Source organism: Hippichthys cyanospilos, chromosome 21 (assembly GCF_059441005.1).
Source record: "Hippichthys cyanospilos isolate Australia breed blue-spotted pipefish chromosome 21, RoL_Hcya_1.0, whole genome shotgun sequence".
Lineage (NCBI taxonomy): Eukaryota > Metazoa > Chordata > Actinopteri > Syngnathiformes > Syngnathidae > Hippichthys > Hippichthys cyanospilos.
In genome coordinates, this window is record NC_142389.1 from 1,051,360 (window position 1) to 1,069,608 (window position 18,249).

General features: G+C 45.7%; 2 protein-coding genes across 5 annotated transcripts in view; both read left to right on the forward strand.

Moving 5' to 3' along the window:
• Positions 1–18,249, forward strand: part of triqk (triple QxxK/R motif containing) — a 60,561-nt gene that overhangs the window by 18,574 nt on the left and 23,738 nt on the right. Inside the window, exons 1-5 of one of the 4 annotated variants that reach the window (XR_015864058.1) lie at positions 1,698–1,860; positions 2,742–2,815; positions 2,901–2,986; positions 4,792–4,947; positions 13,882–13,940. Coding sequence is in view for 2 of the 4 variants with exons in the window: in XM_088405547.1 (XP_088261673.1) it covers positions 2,755–2,815; positions 2,901–2,986; positions 4,792–4,899 (255 nt within the window). In the remaining 2 variants the exon portion in view is untranslated. Of the gene's footprint in view, positions 1–1,697; positions 1,861–2,741; positions 2,816–2,900; positions 2,987–4,791; positions 7,081–13,881; positions 13,941–18,249 lie in introns of those variants that run through there. The other 3 variants (XR_015864059.1, XM_088405546.1, XM_088405547.1) reach the window with 3 other exon arrangements.
• The window catches only part of runx1t1 (RUNX1 partner transcriptional co-repressor 1), a 51,948-nt gene continuing 38,570 nt past the window's right edge, over positions 4,872–18,249 (forward strand). The window contains exons 1-2 of the mRNA XM_088405542.1: positions 4,872–4,947; positions 13,882–13,940. The gene's annotated coding sequence lies outside the window, so the exon portion shown is untranslated. The remainder of the gene's footprint in view (positions 4,948–13,881; positions 13,941–18,249) is intronic.

Below are 18,249 nucleotides of genomic sequence, written 5' to 3' on the forward strand. Positions count from 1 at the left end.
CGTATAAGTTGCACAAATAATAACTCTAGCGAAGCGAGACTAAATCTGTCGTATGATAAGGTATCTTCTTCAGGTCCCCGGTGTTTGACGCTTAACTTCTAAAAAACTCATTTGGCTGGCCGCATCCGCGCCGATACACTCTCTCCCCCGTCAATAAGGGGCTGAGGCGACTGCTGCTGCAGCGCCGCACGGAAATCGAGAGCGGAATATTAAAGAGAGGAAATGCTCCCTGCGCGTTGTCTCCTCCGGGCTAACAACATGACTTTACGTTGTAGCTATTCATGCCTAGCGGGTGTTCAGAGAGTAATGTGCGGCCCATGTATTTGACATGGACTTGTAAGCAATTCCAATGTGCGTGGCCCCCCCGAAAACCCGACCGTAAGCCTCTTAGATTTCAGCAAATGCAGCTAGCATCACTGTGTTCATGCTAATGGTTTATATTCTTCTATGCTTTATTTCATGTCAAAATGTGATTTGCTATGTCTGATGTATGATATCAGATTCAGTGTTAGATTTTGCATTTTGTTTGTCTTGCTGCCGCGCTTATAAGTTTATCGTTGCCGCGAACAGATTACGCTTCATGACTACACGTTCACCCTTTCTAGAATATTTTTTTTAACATGTGGAAAACCATCAGAACGCCTCACTTTCACGTTTTTCCTTTGAAGTCTGCACAATCCAGGTTCGAACCGCCCGTGCATTTTTTTTCCCTTCATATCTATCAGCCTAACAGGTCACAGCGCGTTTGGTTTGTTTCACTCAACGGGAGAAATTAATCACACACGCGCTACATACAGAACGGAGTGCATTAAGCTTGGCACGCACGCTGAGCTTGACGGCCATATTAGGACAACACAGTCGAGGCGCAGGTCGATGCTGTTTGTTAACGTGTCAAACTTGGCTGTCATGGCAACTAGAGTGGGAAACAAGGCGCGCCGTTACGCTGTACGTGTGGCCATGTGTGTGTGTTTGTGTGCATAAACTCAACAGCTGTGTCACAAATTTGTGCTGGTTACCAAAAATGGTTCCTTCATTATTACTTTTCTTGGCCAATGGAAACATAATGGGACCAGGGCCTTGTGGCGTCCGTTTTGCCTCAAGCATGCAAAACATCATTCATTTTCCATCTGTAGTAAACAAATTACTATTATTATTGTTGTTGGTGTTGAATCCTCAAAATGTGCGTTCTCAAAACGTACTAAACACAATAAAAAAAAAAAATCAATGTATCAAACAATTACACTTTGTCTATATAATGTAGTTATCTATAAACAACTGCTACATCAAAACTTTCTGTTAACAAGACAAATTGATTTTTTTGAGTCTTTTAATGCTATCTTTTAAAGCATTGGGCCATGTAAAAAAATATCTATAGGATATGCCCAGGGCCAAAGTTGGCATATTTCCCGTGTTGGCTGGCTCACATGGTTTAGCTGCCAATTTAGCTTGAGTTACTGAAAGTATTTATTTCCTTGGAATATTAGCATTTTTTTTAATTATTATTTTTGGTCAACATCCCTCGTAGATGAGAAAAATTTAAAATATAATTCGAAAGATTTAGTTTTCTCCTGCAACTTTTGTCCGGAAACCCGCCTCTCCCCGCCCTTCCCTCTTCCTATTGGCGGACACCACTACTACCCGTACGTGATTGGGCGAAACGCCCTCTCGTCGCCTTTGTCGACGCCTAAACCCGGAAATCACTTCGAAACGGTGCTACGTTGGCGTCTCGGTAGAAATGAGCAAAGTGCAATAAAACGCTTTTTGTTTTGTTAGCATTCGCATGTCTACTCTGCGTTCCAGCTGTTGCCTCTTCTGCGGAGCGCCGAAATCATATTGTAAAAAGACAAAAAAACACAGACTGTGAGTATCTTATTCAATGAATCGGAACCGGCGGGGATGTTTGTCTTTTAAACTGGGACTCGTGGCGTGCGTATTTGCACGAAACACAAAATTATCTTCTTTATTCTGACTATGAACATCATCTTCGAGCATGCTAATTTGCTCTTTAGAAACAAAAAGTCTCTTGCACTTTTTTCCCCAGTAGAAACTCTATTTTCCCACACTTTAAGATTGCTTGACCTCACCACTATGCTTTTTGAGCAACATTTTATGCACGCAAGTCTTAATTTACCGAAAGAAATGCATGGTATCTTCTCCAAAATAATACCCGTTTTTCACCATCATACAAAATGAACAGGCGGTCTAAAAAACACCACCTTCAAATCTACAAGCATTACCGTCTGCAGTTAATTTGAACAAATAAATGTCTCTCCTCAATTCGACGGCCCGTTTCACCATGTGGAAAACAATAACCTGTGAGATAACCTTTATCTCACTGTGGGAAAAGTTGCAATAATAGATTGACAAGTAGGCGGCGATAATTACCATAATGATAAGTCCACACATCGCCTTTAAATAAACTTCTATTGTCTACGATTTATAATACCACCTCGAATATATGCCTCCTTTTTTCGGTAGGGTTAGAGTTACCGTACCAGAATGAAAACAGAGACCCGGCTCTTTTCATTTCTCCATTTAAATAATAAGTTGAAGAAGTAAGCGCCTGTTCCAAAAAAAAAGTGTCCTAAAAAATCTGCCATTTGATGCCTCATCGTTTTTCCTTCAAGAAAAGAAATGCCGCCAGTTGTTGGCTGCAATTCATTTCTCACATTTCAGTAGGTCTTTGTAAATGACTGCAGGTTAATAACATCTTGAATGGCATTTCCATTTTTTTTTTCTAGCTGAAGAAAGAGAATGGGGAGGAAGGACGCCAGCGCCACCAACTTGCCGGTAGATCAGTACAGGAAACAGATTGGTGCGTGTGCCCCCCCTCCCTTAAAAAAATAAAAAATCTTAGATAACAAAACAACCCAAATGTTTTTTTGTTTTTATTTTTGCAGGTAAGCAGGACTACAAAAAGACAAAGTCAGTGCTGAAGGCCACGCGGCTCAAAGCGGAAGCCAAGAAGAATTCGTCTGGTTTCAGGGTGAGATGACATGTCTTCAAAAAAAAAAAAAAAATGGAGAATCTTAGTAAATCGGTGTGCAAATATAGCACTATTGTTCAGTTCCTTTTCCTCATTACTGTTTGAGCGGGGAGGATTCAACTCGCGCCTGTGATGAAATGAAACGGTCATTTTTTTTTTTTCTTTTTTCAAACTACGCGTGGCGGAGGCTCGGCAGGGCCTCATTAAGCAGGTCTTTAATCCAATTAGATGAGTCGCTATCTTGAAATATTGATACGGCTTGTGAATTATTCATGTTTTGACAAGAAGACAAGGAGAGCGCTGGATTAAAAATACCCCAGGGATGGATTGGGGGGGGGGGGGTCTCGGACCTCTTTTGTAAGACGGCAAACGAAGGAGCCGTTTGGGTTAGGGGAAGTTTGCTTTTGGCTTTTTCGGGTTTGCCTCCGGCGTTTTGCCGGTCGCGCGCTCGTCCCGGCGTCTCGCGGCGGCAGCTGGCTTCCCTCCGCGCCGACGTAGCGGCGCGAGGAGCCGGCAGCTGCCGGGACAGCCTGTCTGGCGGCTGCGCTGCTAGCGGGACCGTCTGGACCGCTTGGCACGGAGAAGCGCGGCCAGAAAACGAGAGCGTGTGAGACGGGTGGGAATTTCGTGACCGCGATGGGTCGCCGGTGACTTGTGCCAAATTCCACGCGTGCCGCGCGCACGCGAACCCGCCACTCAGCTTTAGGTGGACTATGATGGAATTCCACCAATCCGACGTTTGTTTTGTAGTTCACGCGCTCGATTGAGTTTGCTGCCGAAACGGCTTGCGGGAGGGAGTATTAAATACACTTGGAATTCGAAATCCAAATAAAAATGTAGGCGTGTTTTTTTTTTTGCCCAGGCTAAGCCAATCATGGAAGTCATTGAAAGGTTTGCAAATGTCATAAGTTGGCCGCTAGCTCCACCCGGTGGTTTTGGGGTGTCAACACAAAAATTTCTAATGTTCGTGAGCTGCCGTTGCGGAGATGGGGGCAAATGCATGGTAAAACACGGGCATTTATAAATGTCCAAAATGGACGATATTTTCAATTTTGAATGGCAGTAAATGAGCCCGACATGGGCTCAATTTGACACCTATAGGGTGAACCTTTCCATATCCATTTGCAAGAATTTAGACGGGACGGCATATTGAAAGTCGGTATGTTTTGACAATCTATGCAAGATTTTAGACTCCTAGTGTTTTTTTGTACGCTTTTCCTTTGATATCACACAGTAAGCCCGACTTGGGTCCAAATTTGCCCCACGTCAGACACTTTTCAGACCGCCCCGACTAGCTTACCGCCTTAACGGGCAGTAAAAAAAAAGTTGTTCTGCTGTGGATTGAAGATTTTTTTTTCTTTTTCGGCCCAGTTTGCCACCCGACTCGGCGTCGCGGAGCAAGCCCCAATCAGCGTCGGCCCTTCAAGCTCTCCGCGGCTGATGAGAAAGTTTGTTCGCTAATGACTTTGGGGGGGATAAAGAACGTCGGCGGAACGTCGGAGTGGCCCTCCTGAAAATGGAGCTGATGAAGATTGTTTAACGCGCCACTCGTCGTCAAGTGGACCGCCGCTCGCGCGCAAAGGGACAATTAAACAATAGAAGGGGCGCAAAAATGGGTCACTTTTCTCCTTCGGCTTTGTGATTGCAACGGCACTCTTAAATTGAGACGAGCCCCCCGCAGTTTCGTACGAATGCAATTTCTTACGATGCGCTAGCCTCACACGCCATCGAAGTCAAATCCGCAATCGCGATTCAAAAAGTGTGACGTTTTTAAAGCCACTTCAAATGTCTTTTTGTCTCGCCAGGACGCCATCTTGCTGGTGGTGGCCATCTTGTTCTTCGTGGTCTGCGTCTACGCCTTTTTCTACCTCAACCTGAGCAACGAGATTAACATGGACGTGGACGTGGACTAAAACCAGCCGTGGACTTCGTTGCGTAACAGGAAGCGGACACTTCATTAGGTACGCCCACCTAAGGCATTCTTGGGGAGGAGCCTCTAAATGTGGCCGCCATACAGTTTCACTTCCCAAAGAAATCTTTTTTTTTACTTTTTCAATATTTTTTAACAGTCCAGACATTCAATCCCAGATACTTACTTTACATTTTTTCCAACTTTTTCAAGCGTTTAATGTCTAAAAATACATAAAAGTGTCCCTTTAAGTATTTGATTACTGAAGTAATCAATTTCTCTAGTACTTAGGTACACAAAGACATCGATTATAACGTACTTACGTGAAGATTATTTGAGTACATGAAGTAATTGATCACTTGAGTTTTTAGGTTCCTAAAGTCATTTAGTACTTAATTACCTAAGGTCATCAATTACTTTGGCACTAATCCATTTTCGATGAATTCATTTCGGTAGTTATGCGCTTAAATATTAGATTACAAAAGTAATCAATTACTTTACCACAAAAAGACATTCATTATAACTTACTTGATGAGTATTTGAGCATTGGCAGACCTAAAGTAGTTGATTACTTTAGTATTTAAGTACCTAAGTAATTTAGTACTTGATTACTTATTGTAATCAATGACATTAGTACAGAATTCCGCAAAGCAGTTGATGACTTTCCTGAAGCAGAACGTGAGTTTTGTCGCCATCAATACACTGGCACAGGATGCTTTTATTTTGAAGGGAGGTTGAAAAGCAGATGGAGGCTCGCCGTCTTTTGCTAAGTAAAAAAAAAATCTATTCACCTTTTTATATCTATAAACTACTTTTATGCAAGATCTCATTCGACTTTGACGAAAAGTTACACAAAATGAACTGGAGCTGCGTCGAGAGGAAAAGCAGAAACAAGTGTTTGGAGTGCATACAGTGGCGCTGCGTTCACTGACCCCTCACAATGTGGGATATCTGAAACACACGTAACCCGCAACAAATATCTAACGGATATGAACACGAGAAAATATGAAGAATTTACAAAAGATGCGACTGAAGTGTTGATGACATAGAAAATAGCAGAATTTGACCCCGCAGTTAAGGGTGCGCCCTTTACACACGTGCGTCTTCTATTTGGGGAATTCCGGATTTTTTTTGGTCAGGTTTATGCCTAATTGCCGGTCTTCCACGATCTCCCGTCACGTCACGGGAGACGGGATGACTTTTCCGCCGCGTTCCGGCGCACCCCCCGCCGGGGCGCAGGCGTGCCGGATTGGAATCCGTGCGCGGAATGGCGACGGGCGCGTTTCTACCCGGATGAGCGTGGCAAATGCGCCGCTTTCATTTGAATGCGAGACAGCGGCGTCCCCTTAAGGACGACGAGGCGCCGCTTTCATCAACGCCTGCTTTATCCCGCCGCCGTGAGCGCCGTGACCCTTGACCTCCAGGCAAAAGCCGCGTGTCAAAGGAAGCGTTAGGATAAAGCTTCCGCTTATCGAGCGACGAACGGATAAGCCGCCGTGATAGACCTTCAAGATGTCCGCCTACAAGTTTATTGGCCCGCGTGCTTTGTTTAGATCATCGGTGTCCAAAAAAAGGACCGAGGACCATTTGTGGCCCGTGGTTTACATTTTTTGCGGCCGTCGCCATAAGTTGAAAATACTGTACATACTGTATTGACATGGCCTGCAATGCTATGAAAGAAATATCATACGTTTCAGGCTATTTATTTTTTTATGCTAACCTATCCCAGCAGTGTGGCGTAAGTGAAGTATTTTTTAGGAGCCACCAGGGGGCAATCTCCTAGTAGACAAAGATAGACAAAAGATGACACTATCCAAGTATTGATTTTGAACTCTTTTACTCCACACTAGGGGGCACTCTCCACTTGTAAAAGTAATCAGGCATATTACGGTTTTGTTGGCGCGGTATTGTAACAAACGAGGTAATAACCCTTCAAGTTTATTGGCCGTTTACCACAACAACCATCGCGCACGCTTATTTTCGATCATCGGTGTCCAAATTATTGTTTGGATTGCGGCCCTCAGAAGAAAAAAAGTTTGGACATCTCTGTTTGAAAATGTTGTCCCGACGTGTCCTCTTATTCCGTTTACCGAATTTGCGTCTGTGTGCGTTTTCCTTTTGTATTTGCTAGCGAACCACTTTGTCTTTCATTTGATGGGAATAAAAATTTTTTGTTGGATTGTGATTGAATTTTTCTCCTCGTTCTTTTCTGCCTCATTTTCGTCGGAGGTTTTTTTTTTTTTTTTTTTTTAATATAACGGCGCAGTTAAAAGCAGGTGTAGTGATTATCTGGCGCTCTTAAAAGGTAATGGATATTACAAGCTATAGCGTCTATTTGCGTTTTACGGCCCGGCCATTATTCACTTTGGCGCGGCTTCATTTCCAGGCTATAAAAGGGGCGAGTCACGGCTGCTTGACTATCTTGCGCGCGCGTCCCGCGTTCACCCAAGGACAAAACGGCTCCGGGGCCCGTACGCTTTCCCGGCGGGGCTTTGGGCGGCCCGCCCGCGTCCTGGCAAACGCGCTCAGGCGCGCCGCCCGCCCGCTTGCTAACCGCTCCGGGCTACGTTTGCGTTCTATTTGACGTCAGCAAACAACATGCCGGAAGTGTCATTTCAACGTCGTGATCAGATAAATACCGTGAAACGTCCTGGAAAAAATTCAAGTTATTATTCAAAGCGGCACACATGGGGCCAAGATGAATGAACGGCGTTTACCCAGTCAAAGCCAAGAAGACGTACGGAGGAAGCGGAAAGACGGACGGCCTCCGTCTTCTTGGAGCGTCCGTCATGTTCCCGCCCCCGCCCCTTTTCTGCGGCGGCGTCCTCGTTAACCGGGAGATTGATGTTCACGCCGTTGGCTTTTTGTTCCGCCGGCGCAATTGAGGGGGCGACCGTCACCACTTTATTGCATGTCCTTGTTGATTTAAGAAGGCAACAACTTCAGGCCAATTCCCCTTTAGCGCCCATATACGGACAATATCCTCGCCTTTTTTTTTTTTTACGGTCAAATAAATATCAGAGTTTTTTTGTTTTTTTTTCGGAATCCGATATCTCGGCTCGCTCCGGTTTCTCGACCGGGCGCGGCGAAAACAAACAATCCCTTCGACGCGACGCTAGCTCGCTCGCTTTCCGGAAGGCCGACTCGTCGGAAGGCGGACGTTAGCCCGCGGCCTGGGGTCGTCCCGCCCCGCCGCTCGCCCGTGCGCAACGCCTTTCGCGCCGTTGACGCACTCGGTGAAGCCAAACTGATTATACCTGGAAAACACCTTTGCGGGCTTCTAAAACTTGTTTGGATTGAAAAAATGCATTAGCATCTTGCTAGCGTAGGGCCAAGACACTGAGGCGGCGACCTCCTTAAGCGGGGGGGGGGCACACATCGGGCCCTCTGTGCGCCGCGGCTCCGGGTCGGCGGCGGTCAAGCGGGCCCTGGCTTATTCCCCCCGTGGGCACGCAGCAGCTTGCAGCTTTCAGACAAACGGCAGCTTTGGGACACGCACTCGCCCGTTCACTCGCTAATCTCGCTAAACAAAACACAGTTCTTTAAAATAAAAAAAAAACAAAAAAAACTTGTGAATTATATATTTACAATTTTTCAGCCTTTATGGTCAAACCAGTCAAATAAAATATCAATTGTATGTATTTATTTTAGATGAAAAGAAACATTATAAAAAGGAAAAAAAACAAAGAAATTCAAGCTTTTTTGTGGATTTTTAGTTTGGCAACTTTTTCTATTGTCTAATTTCACCGTTTGTCAAACGGTTCGGAACCAAATCCGAGCGGGGCGGCCATTTTTCGACGTTCCGACACGAAACGGAGAAATAAAGCTTTCAAAATGACCATAAAATAAATCAAAGGCTCCGTAAAGCCACTCCATAAAAATCGGACGTTCCAATCCCGCTGATTTACGGCGGGCGCGCTCGTTACGTGGGAGCCCTTACGTTAGCTAAGCGCGTACGCGCTTGACGGCGCAATTTGTATTTTGAGGTTAGGAAAAATTGGCCGAGGTAGCGTGTGATTTTATTTCTTGATTTTTTTACGGCCGGCAGATGTGGCGGATTTAAGCGATTGCGTTTAGCGCGTCTTACGACAAGGCGTGATGGATGACGGCCCCCTCGCAGGACCTTAGCTTTGACGTCGGCTTTATAAGTCGGGTTTACGCCCCCCGCGGGGGAACGTTGGAACTGGTCCAAAAATGTGATGGGGATTTCCGCGACGGGTGCAAAGTGCGCAACGCTTAAAACATTTGTTGGGACGTTTTTTTTACGTTGTCATCTAGATGAATTCACAATTTTTTGGTGGGATCATTCCGTTGTTGCTATCTCTCGAAATTTCTGTTAAAATTTGTAACCGGCAAAATTAAGCCCCGATTCTGCCGATGCTTGCGAGTGTTAGCGACGCTAGCAAACACGCGTTTGCATCGTAAAAGTTAGCTAAATGTTTTCCAAACATTTGTCAACAATTTTAAGGTTTTTTGTTTTTTTTTGGGTTAGGGTTAGCGTTGTAGGGTTAGCCCTAACCCTAACCCTATTGTTTTTCGTTGTTGGCGTTGTATTTGAACGATAATTTGTTGCGTTTTCCTTATCTGTCGGAATTTCTGTTAAAATTTAGAACAGGCAAACTTAAGCCCATATTTTGCTAATGCTCGCAAGTGTTAGCGACGACAGCAAACGCGCTTTTGGATGGCAAAAGTTGGCTAAAGGTTTTGCCGACAGTTTTAACGTTTTTTTCTTGCTCAAAATGTACAAAATTCCAACGTTTGCGACCTTGAACGAATGACGGCGAGAAGTTTGCCGACGCTCGCAAACGTCCGGCGCGCCGCGGCGTTGAAAATTCCCGATTTTCTTTCATCTTAATGCATCGGCGCAGGTACTGGTTGCAGCGGGCGAGTGGAATCCGCGCGAGCGACATGTTATGGAAACGTCTTTCCAGAAATAATGTAATGGACGTCATCATCGCCAGTGGCACAAAGCGTCATTTGCGCCTTTCAGCGGCCGTCCAAAGTGCATTCGCGCTTCCGATTGCTCACTTTTTGCTCATAAAGCCCAGGCTAAGTCATCAACAATAAACGCCCGCCGCAAGTAAATTGCGGCGTTATTCTGCAAAGGCACGGCGGGGATCCTATTTGTGATTATTTTTTTTTTCCCTCTTCGGGGTAGCAGGTTACTTCCCGCTACTTCCTGAGGTTGAGCCGAGCGGCGGTAGGGTTTCTTTTGAAAACGAATTGGGCTATTTCTGATCCAAGGGTTTCCGTTCGCTGCCATCGACGCCCATATACGTCGATGACGTATTTTACCGGGCCGCCGGTGAAGGAGATGAAGAAAAAGGTGACGGACGCCAAGTTGAAAGTCACGTCGGCAGATTTCCATCCCGTTCTTGTGGAAATGCCTGTTGGCATTTTATTGATTTATTTTTAGGGTTCTCGCCGGTGAGTAAATGGTCGCTGGTTGCGTAATAGGCACTTTGTGTTCCGGCGCCAAAACATTGGGGCGACACAGGTGTTCCCCCAAACGATGGCGCGCCGCAGCGTCGCGAGAAGACGGCGAGCAGATGGCGGCCCCCGGGGCCCTCGGCCGGGCCGGGCCGGGCGCGACCCCGCGAGGTAGTCTTCCGAAGGCTGCCCGGCCCACCTGCTTTTCACGCTCGGGGGCATCTGGCGGGGGAGGGGCTTAGCCCAACTAACAAAATGAGCCACTTTGAATCGGTGCCAAGCGTAAAACCCGCTAAAGCTTCTTTTCATTTGGATCCAAATGGAATTGAAAGCGTTTGCAGTTACTTCTTTTGGCCGGTTTGGTAAAATGGATTTTTTTAATCGAATGCATTCATTGAAAAAAAAAATGCATGTTCATACTGAGCTGGCGCTTTGAAAACATTTTGGGGAATTTTTAATTGGAACATTTTATTTCTATGCACACACACACATTTTTTTTTTTCACTTTTTTGGATTGATTTTTGTTTTTGTTTTTTTTGGTTGTATTGACATTTAATGACAATTTTTTAACACCTTTTCATTTATGTCTTGCGTGAAGCTTTTCAATAATATTTTGACACGGTTGCACAAATATTTATTCATTTATTTACTGAGCTCTTTTCATATAGGTAATCATTTCAAAGACAAGTATGAAATGAATGGTATTTCCCACCTTCGCATTTTTCATTTTTGGCCACTTTGGTCCAACGATGACTCGGCGCCATTTGGCCGGCCGTGGCAAATCTCCGGCGGAGGGCCGCCGGATCTCCGGCGCGGTCGCCGGGTGGGTCCGGGCCCGGCCCGGCGTTCGGCCGGGGCGGGAACAATCCGGGCCTTCTCCTTAACGCCTCCGCAATCTGTTGGGAGCTCGGCAGATGCGGCGGCATATTTGCGGTCCCGCCCGCACTAAAAAGACCCGTTACGAGCACCCCGGGGAGCCGCCGCCGCTAACGATCGGAGGCGCTTACCGTCAGGTGGAAACGGGCCCGCCCGCTTTCGGGAGGGCAGTCCGCATTTACGTTCATGATGTAGCCGCTGAAATAGGCCGTTAAGCATTATTAGCCACTAAATAGTCTTTGTTTACTTCCGGGCGCCAAAAGAAACCGGCAGCGCGTCGTCTTTTACGCTCCAGAGTTCGTCGGGTGACGGCGCGCTAGCAAAAAAAGTTTATGGATGCAAATGCTAGCTGGGGGCTACTTGGCATATGAGCCATATTTTTTTTTCTACTTCTAAATGATCTCATCATAGAAAATGACAAACTTTGTTAGCTATTGACACATAAGCATACTGCCCACATTGCAAGATGTGGGAGGGGCATGTGACCATTTACCATGTTCAGATCTTAGCATGCTAAGCTAAGAGTCAAAAAAACTGCAATAGTTGAATGCAAATACTCTCTTTTTCAACATCAAATAAGCAAAATGCAGCTATTTCCACACACGGCGTATTTCCCACGCCGCAAAATATGGGACAAAAGTGAGCCAAAAGTCAGAAATTGAAATCGTTGAAATCCAGCGCTAACTTATTTGGAGCTAGCTGAACGGAAAGCGTCGGAGGAGAGTCGGAACCTTACCCGAGGTGCGGACGCCAAGCCGACGGAATCGCGGCCGTCGAAACGGCGTTTGATTTTTCCCAGCGAGTCTGCTGAAGCGCTCAGGCGGCTTGATGGGAAAAGCAGGAGATCCAGGCCGACGCTCGGGGGGTGATTGATTCCGAAGGAATTTTTCCCCCTTCTTTGATTAGAATATCCTGAAGGCGCGTTTCGCTCGACTTCTTCGACAAAACTCGCCAGCGTACCTGCCTTTCATTTTCGGGTCAAATTCTGCTATTTTCTATGCCAGTTTGGTGACAATGTCAAAACTAGAGCAAAACAGAATCCGTCTCACCTGTAAATTCTTCGTATTTTCTTGCTCATATCCGTAAGTTGCGCCATCGGCGTTCCTCGGACGGCGGTTCAGATTGCTCGCTTCTTTTCTTGAAAAGCTTTTGAATGTCCAAATTGCGCCATTTGCGTTGAAAGTCTCCCAGTCCGGCCCAGATTTCGTGAGCCCCGATTTTGTCGCTGTTTCGCTCCCAAGCCGGCGCCGCCGCAGCTGCCAGTCTTACCGTGATCCTCGGACCCGGCTGCAAGAAAAACAATGCGGGTCTGTGACGCGGCCGGCCAAGATCAAACGTTTAGCCCCGAGGTCTTTCTTTCTTTTTTTTTTTTTTTTTTTTGCGGCGACCGCTCTCGACCTCCGACCCGACGTAGCGAAGGGCTCGCCGTGAAAAAGAAAAGGCCGTGTGTGACGCGGGGCCCCGGGGGGGGGCGGGTTATCGGCCGCCGTTGACAGAACGCCGGCGATAACGACGGCAGACGTGACATCACGCCGGCGTCTGGCAAGTTTCACGCACCAAACGCACATTTTACTTGTTGCGTCACTGGCAAAACCTCCGAAACTGGCAAACACTCCGAAACTTTTTTTTTTCTTCTCTGTCCCAAAGTTCCAAGATATGTAGACGAACTGCCAATCTTTTTAATGATGTATTAATCCGTCCATTTTTTTCGAGTTTCAATTTTCCTGGTTTGGAGGGCATTAAAACGGATGAAACGAAATTGGCTGCTACCTGCCCACCCCCAATTTGGGTTCGATAATAAAACTAAGCAAAATCAAAAAAAGAGATCATAATAATCTCAGCCAAACGTCTTGTTTACTCTGCCCCCTGTCTATGTTTCTTTTTTTTTTTTTTGGAAGCGCTCCTAAAAGAGCGCGGCTGCGGCAGCTGTTTGTCCAGACGGCGTTGGCGCGCTGCTGCGTTTCCGCGCCACAAAAATTCGCCGCTAAGTAACGCTCGCCGCGTCTTTGCACCCCCCGCCGGTAATGGCTTCCGTCTTGGCAACCTCGGCCGGCTTGTTTTTGTTTTTTTGTTGTTGTTTTTTTTTTTTTTTTTGCCTAAAAGGCTTTTGGCATGATCCACGCTTCGGACTTTCTTTTTTTGTGATGCAATGTGCTGGGAAAAAAATCGATGTGTTTTCCACATGCTATGCAATTAAGCTTAGCTAGTGAGGAGTAAATAAATGTTAGATGACTGCAATATCCATGCTAACTTCCATTAGCCATTCCATTGCTATTTCCATGGCATGTTAGCATTAGGCTAACATACTCTTCAATGGTCAATCTTCAAATATATTCATGAAATCCCTCAATTTTGTTTTTATTGAAAAGTTTTTTACAGACTGAACATTTCAACATGTTTACAAATAAAAGCGGCACCAACATATTTTATTTTCAGCATGACATCGACACACTCGCATCCTCGGAATTCTGCACCAACACAACAGTAACCCGCCCGATTGTGTTTGCTTGTGAAGAGTGCCCCCTAGTGGCCATTCTATTGCTATTTCCATGGCACGTTAGCGTCAAGCTAACAGGCTTTTTTTTTTATTCTTATTCTTGTGTGAGCTGAAGCGATCTAGTGGGCTTATCGGTGTTCCATATTCAACGTTTAATTGTTGTTTTTTTATGTTTTGTGTTAGGCTTCCAACGATCAGCTTGAAGCAAGCACGCTTGGTCTCTTGCAATGACTGCTGTGTGGGTGAGTCGTCTTTTCCTTTATTCAAAGTGATGTTATACTCTCCCATTCAGACCAGACCATAATTTCCGGTTTTAAAATATATGTTTTATTATTATTTTTTTTTTTTTTACAAAAGAAACAAACTAAAAAAAAGTGAACCAAAAAAATCTGCCTTTTTTGGTGTACTCCCATTCAAGACCATAACTTTGTTTATAACATCAATTACATTTATAAAACAATATAATACATCACAATACCACACAATATAATATAATAACTTTGTTTAGCAAGTGAGAAGACTTGTTAAGGAAATCTTTTACAATACGTTTAAATAGCGTAGCGAAGCTCCAACATTTCCTACATTAAAGATTGCTTGAGTACTGATGCCAGGTATTGATATCGGGCTTATGCCAGTCCTTTTTTCAAGGTATCGCTACGATAGTGGCTGATACCAGTAACTTATAAAATATTTATTTATTAAAGAGTTATTTTACAAAAAGGCCACATAGGTCTTTCTTTAAAAAATACTTGTCAGTGTCAGGAAATTTGGTGTATCAAAAACACTGGCGGTATCGATACTCACAACAGCCGCCGATACCGTATCGGCTGAACTGAAAAAAGTGCTCTTATTTTCTTGTGGTTTTAATGAAAAATATGTCTTGAAAATAATTTGATATTGTTTGGGGGGGAAATTTCACATATCAAACATGCCAGTGGTATCTGCTGATATGATGAGAGATCTTCACCCTGCTTTTTTTGGAGGGGGGGGGGGTGCCCCCTGGGTGCTGGGGGTTTCTAAAACGTGCTGCCATCTTGGCTTAATACAGTCAATAATCATAATGGTGTGATCAGGGAGGCAGCCCCCCGTGAAATGGCTTTACAGCTGGCAGGTGGGGGCGGGGGGGCGGGGGGGGGGGGGGGGGCGCACCGATGAATTAGACCAAGTGACAGAAGAAAGTGCGGAGGAGTGCTGCAGAAAGGTGGAGGCTTTATGGCAAGGCAGATGGGGCGATTGATGATGCCGGGAATAAAAAAAAAAGGGGGGGGGGGGCTCTTAAAAGTGTAATCTCGGCGTCCCCCAAGGAGGAGATTAATGGCGTGCGCCTCTTGGGCACGCTGGTACCGCCTCGTAAAGCAGGGCGCCACATCTGGCACAGGCGGGGGGGGGGCTCTTCTTCTTCTTCTTCTTCAAACATTTTCATGACTCTTTTGCTCTTCAATATAGATGCATGCAATATCTCGTTTCAATGTTGGTTTTGATTGGAAACTTTTTGTTTTCAAACGGCCTGCTCGCAGCAACGCCACGCCTTCAGCGCGGGCCCAACATGCCCGCGCGTTTACCAATAAGAGGAGCGTCGACGTCTTTTCCTCACCCGCGCGTTGAGATTGGTGGAATACTGCGCCAACGCAACAGTAACATGCCTGATCGCGTTTGTAGCAAGTTCAAACTCAAAATCAATACCACCACGGTGTCACCCTCTATTTACTGGGAGATTGCCCCCTGGTGGCAAGTAAAAGAACGGCATTGGATTATAAGGCGCAGGGTTCAAGGCGTGAAAAAATAGTCACGGCTTATAGTCATAGATTTTCTCAGCGGCGTACCCCCATGAACTATTTTTTTAGTGCTTTCTAAATCAAAGCATTTTCTCAGCAAAGTACCCCCATTTTTTTCAGCTAAGTATCCTCTACATCAAAGCATTTCGGGTAAGAAAAAAAAGAGATCCGTCTAAAACTTACATAAGAGTAACTAACACAATTGAGCGATCGTTTGGTCGAGGTTCCAATTCATTTGCTCTTAATTTGAAAAGAAAAATGAGGTCGCTGTCAATTTCTCCTTTGTAAAATGTGAATTTTGGTCCCGTCCTACTGGCTTGTACCCATTTAAGGAAATTAAAAATAAAAAAATCCATCAATTGAAATCAGGCTCAAAATGTCCTCCCCATTTAAGCAGCAGCAGCCCCCCCCACACACACACACACACACACACACACACTTTCTCGCCGCGTTCCGACACAGATGGCGTAATTAAAGGGAGGTGAGGCGGGGAGGGAAATTTATCTTTGATCAGCACCTTCCGCCTCCGGATCGTCATCCGTGTTGCTAGCGCGATAGCATCGCTAACGGCGGCGAGATGGATTGGGGGCCGGAGTGCGGTGGGGGTGGGAGGAGGTGGGGGGGGGGGGGGGGGTCTTCTTTCGTCGGAGGAGGAGAGCGGGCACGACGCGGCCGCTATTTTGATGACCTGGCATTAGCGGCCTTTCGTCAATTTTCTCCACGCGACGGATTTTTCCCCAAATTGCGTCCCAGCCTCGTCGTTTGTTTGTCGGGAGCTCTTCTTGGGAAAATTATGATTATTATTATTGACTATTTCACCGATGAGTGGTGTTGCCACTACGGCCGAATACTCAAAAGCCGGCCACTCGTATCAGTATCGGTCTGAAAAAAATTGGTATCGAACATCTTTGCTTCAATAAAAAGAATCTTTGTCACGATAGATGGATCCGCCGAATTTCCGCGTCAACCGGTGAATCTGCTGCCTGCGGCGGATTCATCTTTTTTTTTTTTATTTTAAGCACTAACTACCAAGGGAGTTTCGGGGGGGTCATGTTTAAGAATGAATCAATTAGACAGTGCGCTCACACACACGCGCATCAAAAATGCAGTCATGCGCACCGGCACGCTGCGTAAGGCGCACTCTCCATTTGCATTCTTCCGCCACCCTCGCGGAAAGCATCTCATTCATATATGGCGCTGCCGCTTTATTAGTATGCGGAGAATTTATCACTTCATTAAGATGCATGGAGGCACTAATGCTAAATGGCCCCCGTACAGCTCATCTGTGTAATGCATGGCTAACCCCTTCACAATTAGCAAAAATAGGAGAGAGTGTTTATCGCTGTGCAGAAAAAAAAAAAAAAATGCAAATCAAATCATTTACGACGGGCATAAATACGCCGCGCCATCCTTAACTTTCTTGTTGGCCCCCGCTCCCGGTAGACGTTTATTTCGCGAGAATCCCCGCTTCAAAAAAAGCATCCTGACCGCTAACTAGCTAGCCGCGTCAGCCAGCGTTTGACGGCCCAGTGGATAATTGCGCCAGCGGGGACAGGAAAGTGAAAAGCAAAGAGCTGGTATTCGCTTAACAGCGCCACTCTTGTAATGCTACGCTAGCAGTAAATTGCACCCCCCCCAAGTGTGGCCCTAAAAGGCTACTTAGACACCAGGATACGAAATTTGCAGAGCTTTTAGATTATTGAGACAGAAAGAGAAAAAAATGGATGAATGCACGCAGCAGGTGAGAAGTTGTATTAGCGGCTAGCTGTAGCGCAGATTTTTCCAAATAGTCGCAGCTCCACCACAAAAGCCACAAGCGTTCTTCCCGATCGTATGTTTGTTTTTTTCCGATAAAATGTCGCTTTTTGTGATTTTAAAAATAAAGGATCAAACGGTCGAAAATGCGAAACGAGAGATTTTTTTTTTTCTTCAGTTACGCTAAGTTTACCAAAAAAAAGAATCCCTTTTCTCTGATGGTCGTTTGGCACTTGGCAGGCTCCGTAAAAAAGACGAGAGGCGCCGCCGGCCCGCCTTTTAGCCGAGGCTGAAGGCATTAGCATGAGGTGCTCTTTATGAATGTGTGCAGCATGGGAATTGAAGAGGGAATATTCACGCCCCCCCCCCCCTTTCCCCACGCACTTTCTAAACAGCTGGAAGAAGGTCGCAGAGGGGGCAGGGAAGCGCAGTAGTGTCACGCTTGTGCGAAAGTGTGAAGCCATCAGCTAGATGTCAGGGCAGCTGGCAGCACTAAAAAACACATCTAGTTAATATTTTATTAAGTGTATAATGCATGTGTGTGTGAGAGCGAGATGAGGGGGAGGGACGGCAGTGATGTACGCAACCCCCCCCCATGCACCCCCACTTTTGTCTTCCGGCTCCAGATCATTCGGAAGCTCCGAGACGGAAACGCTCCATAGGCGTCGTCATTTTTGCTTCCGCGGGGAGAAAAATGGAGAAAAAAAAAACATTGGCAATTCATCTCCATCCATCCATGCTCGATATTGAAATCACCACGATTAATCGCGATTATTCATGATCAAATGTCTATTTCTTGCCCTTTTTTTTAAAACAAGCAGTATATAAACAAGGCTTCAAGGCTGGAGACTTACAAATACTGTCATAATAATAATACGTTTAAATAAATTAAGAAAATAAAAATGAATGTTGGCACACGGGGCTGAAGTTGCTGAAGGCTCAGGTGAATGTCACATGACCGGCCGTTGAACCCGAGCCTTCAGCACGGGCGATGTCACAAATTTGGATGTCGAGTGAATCC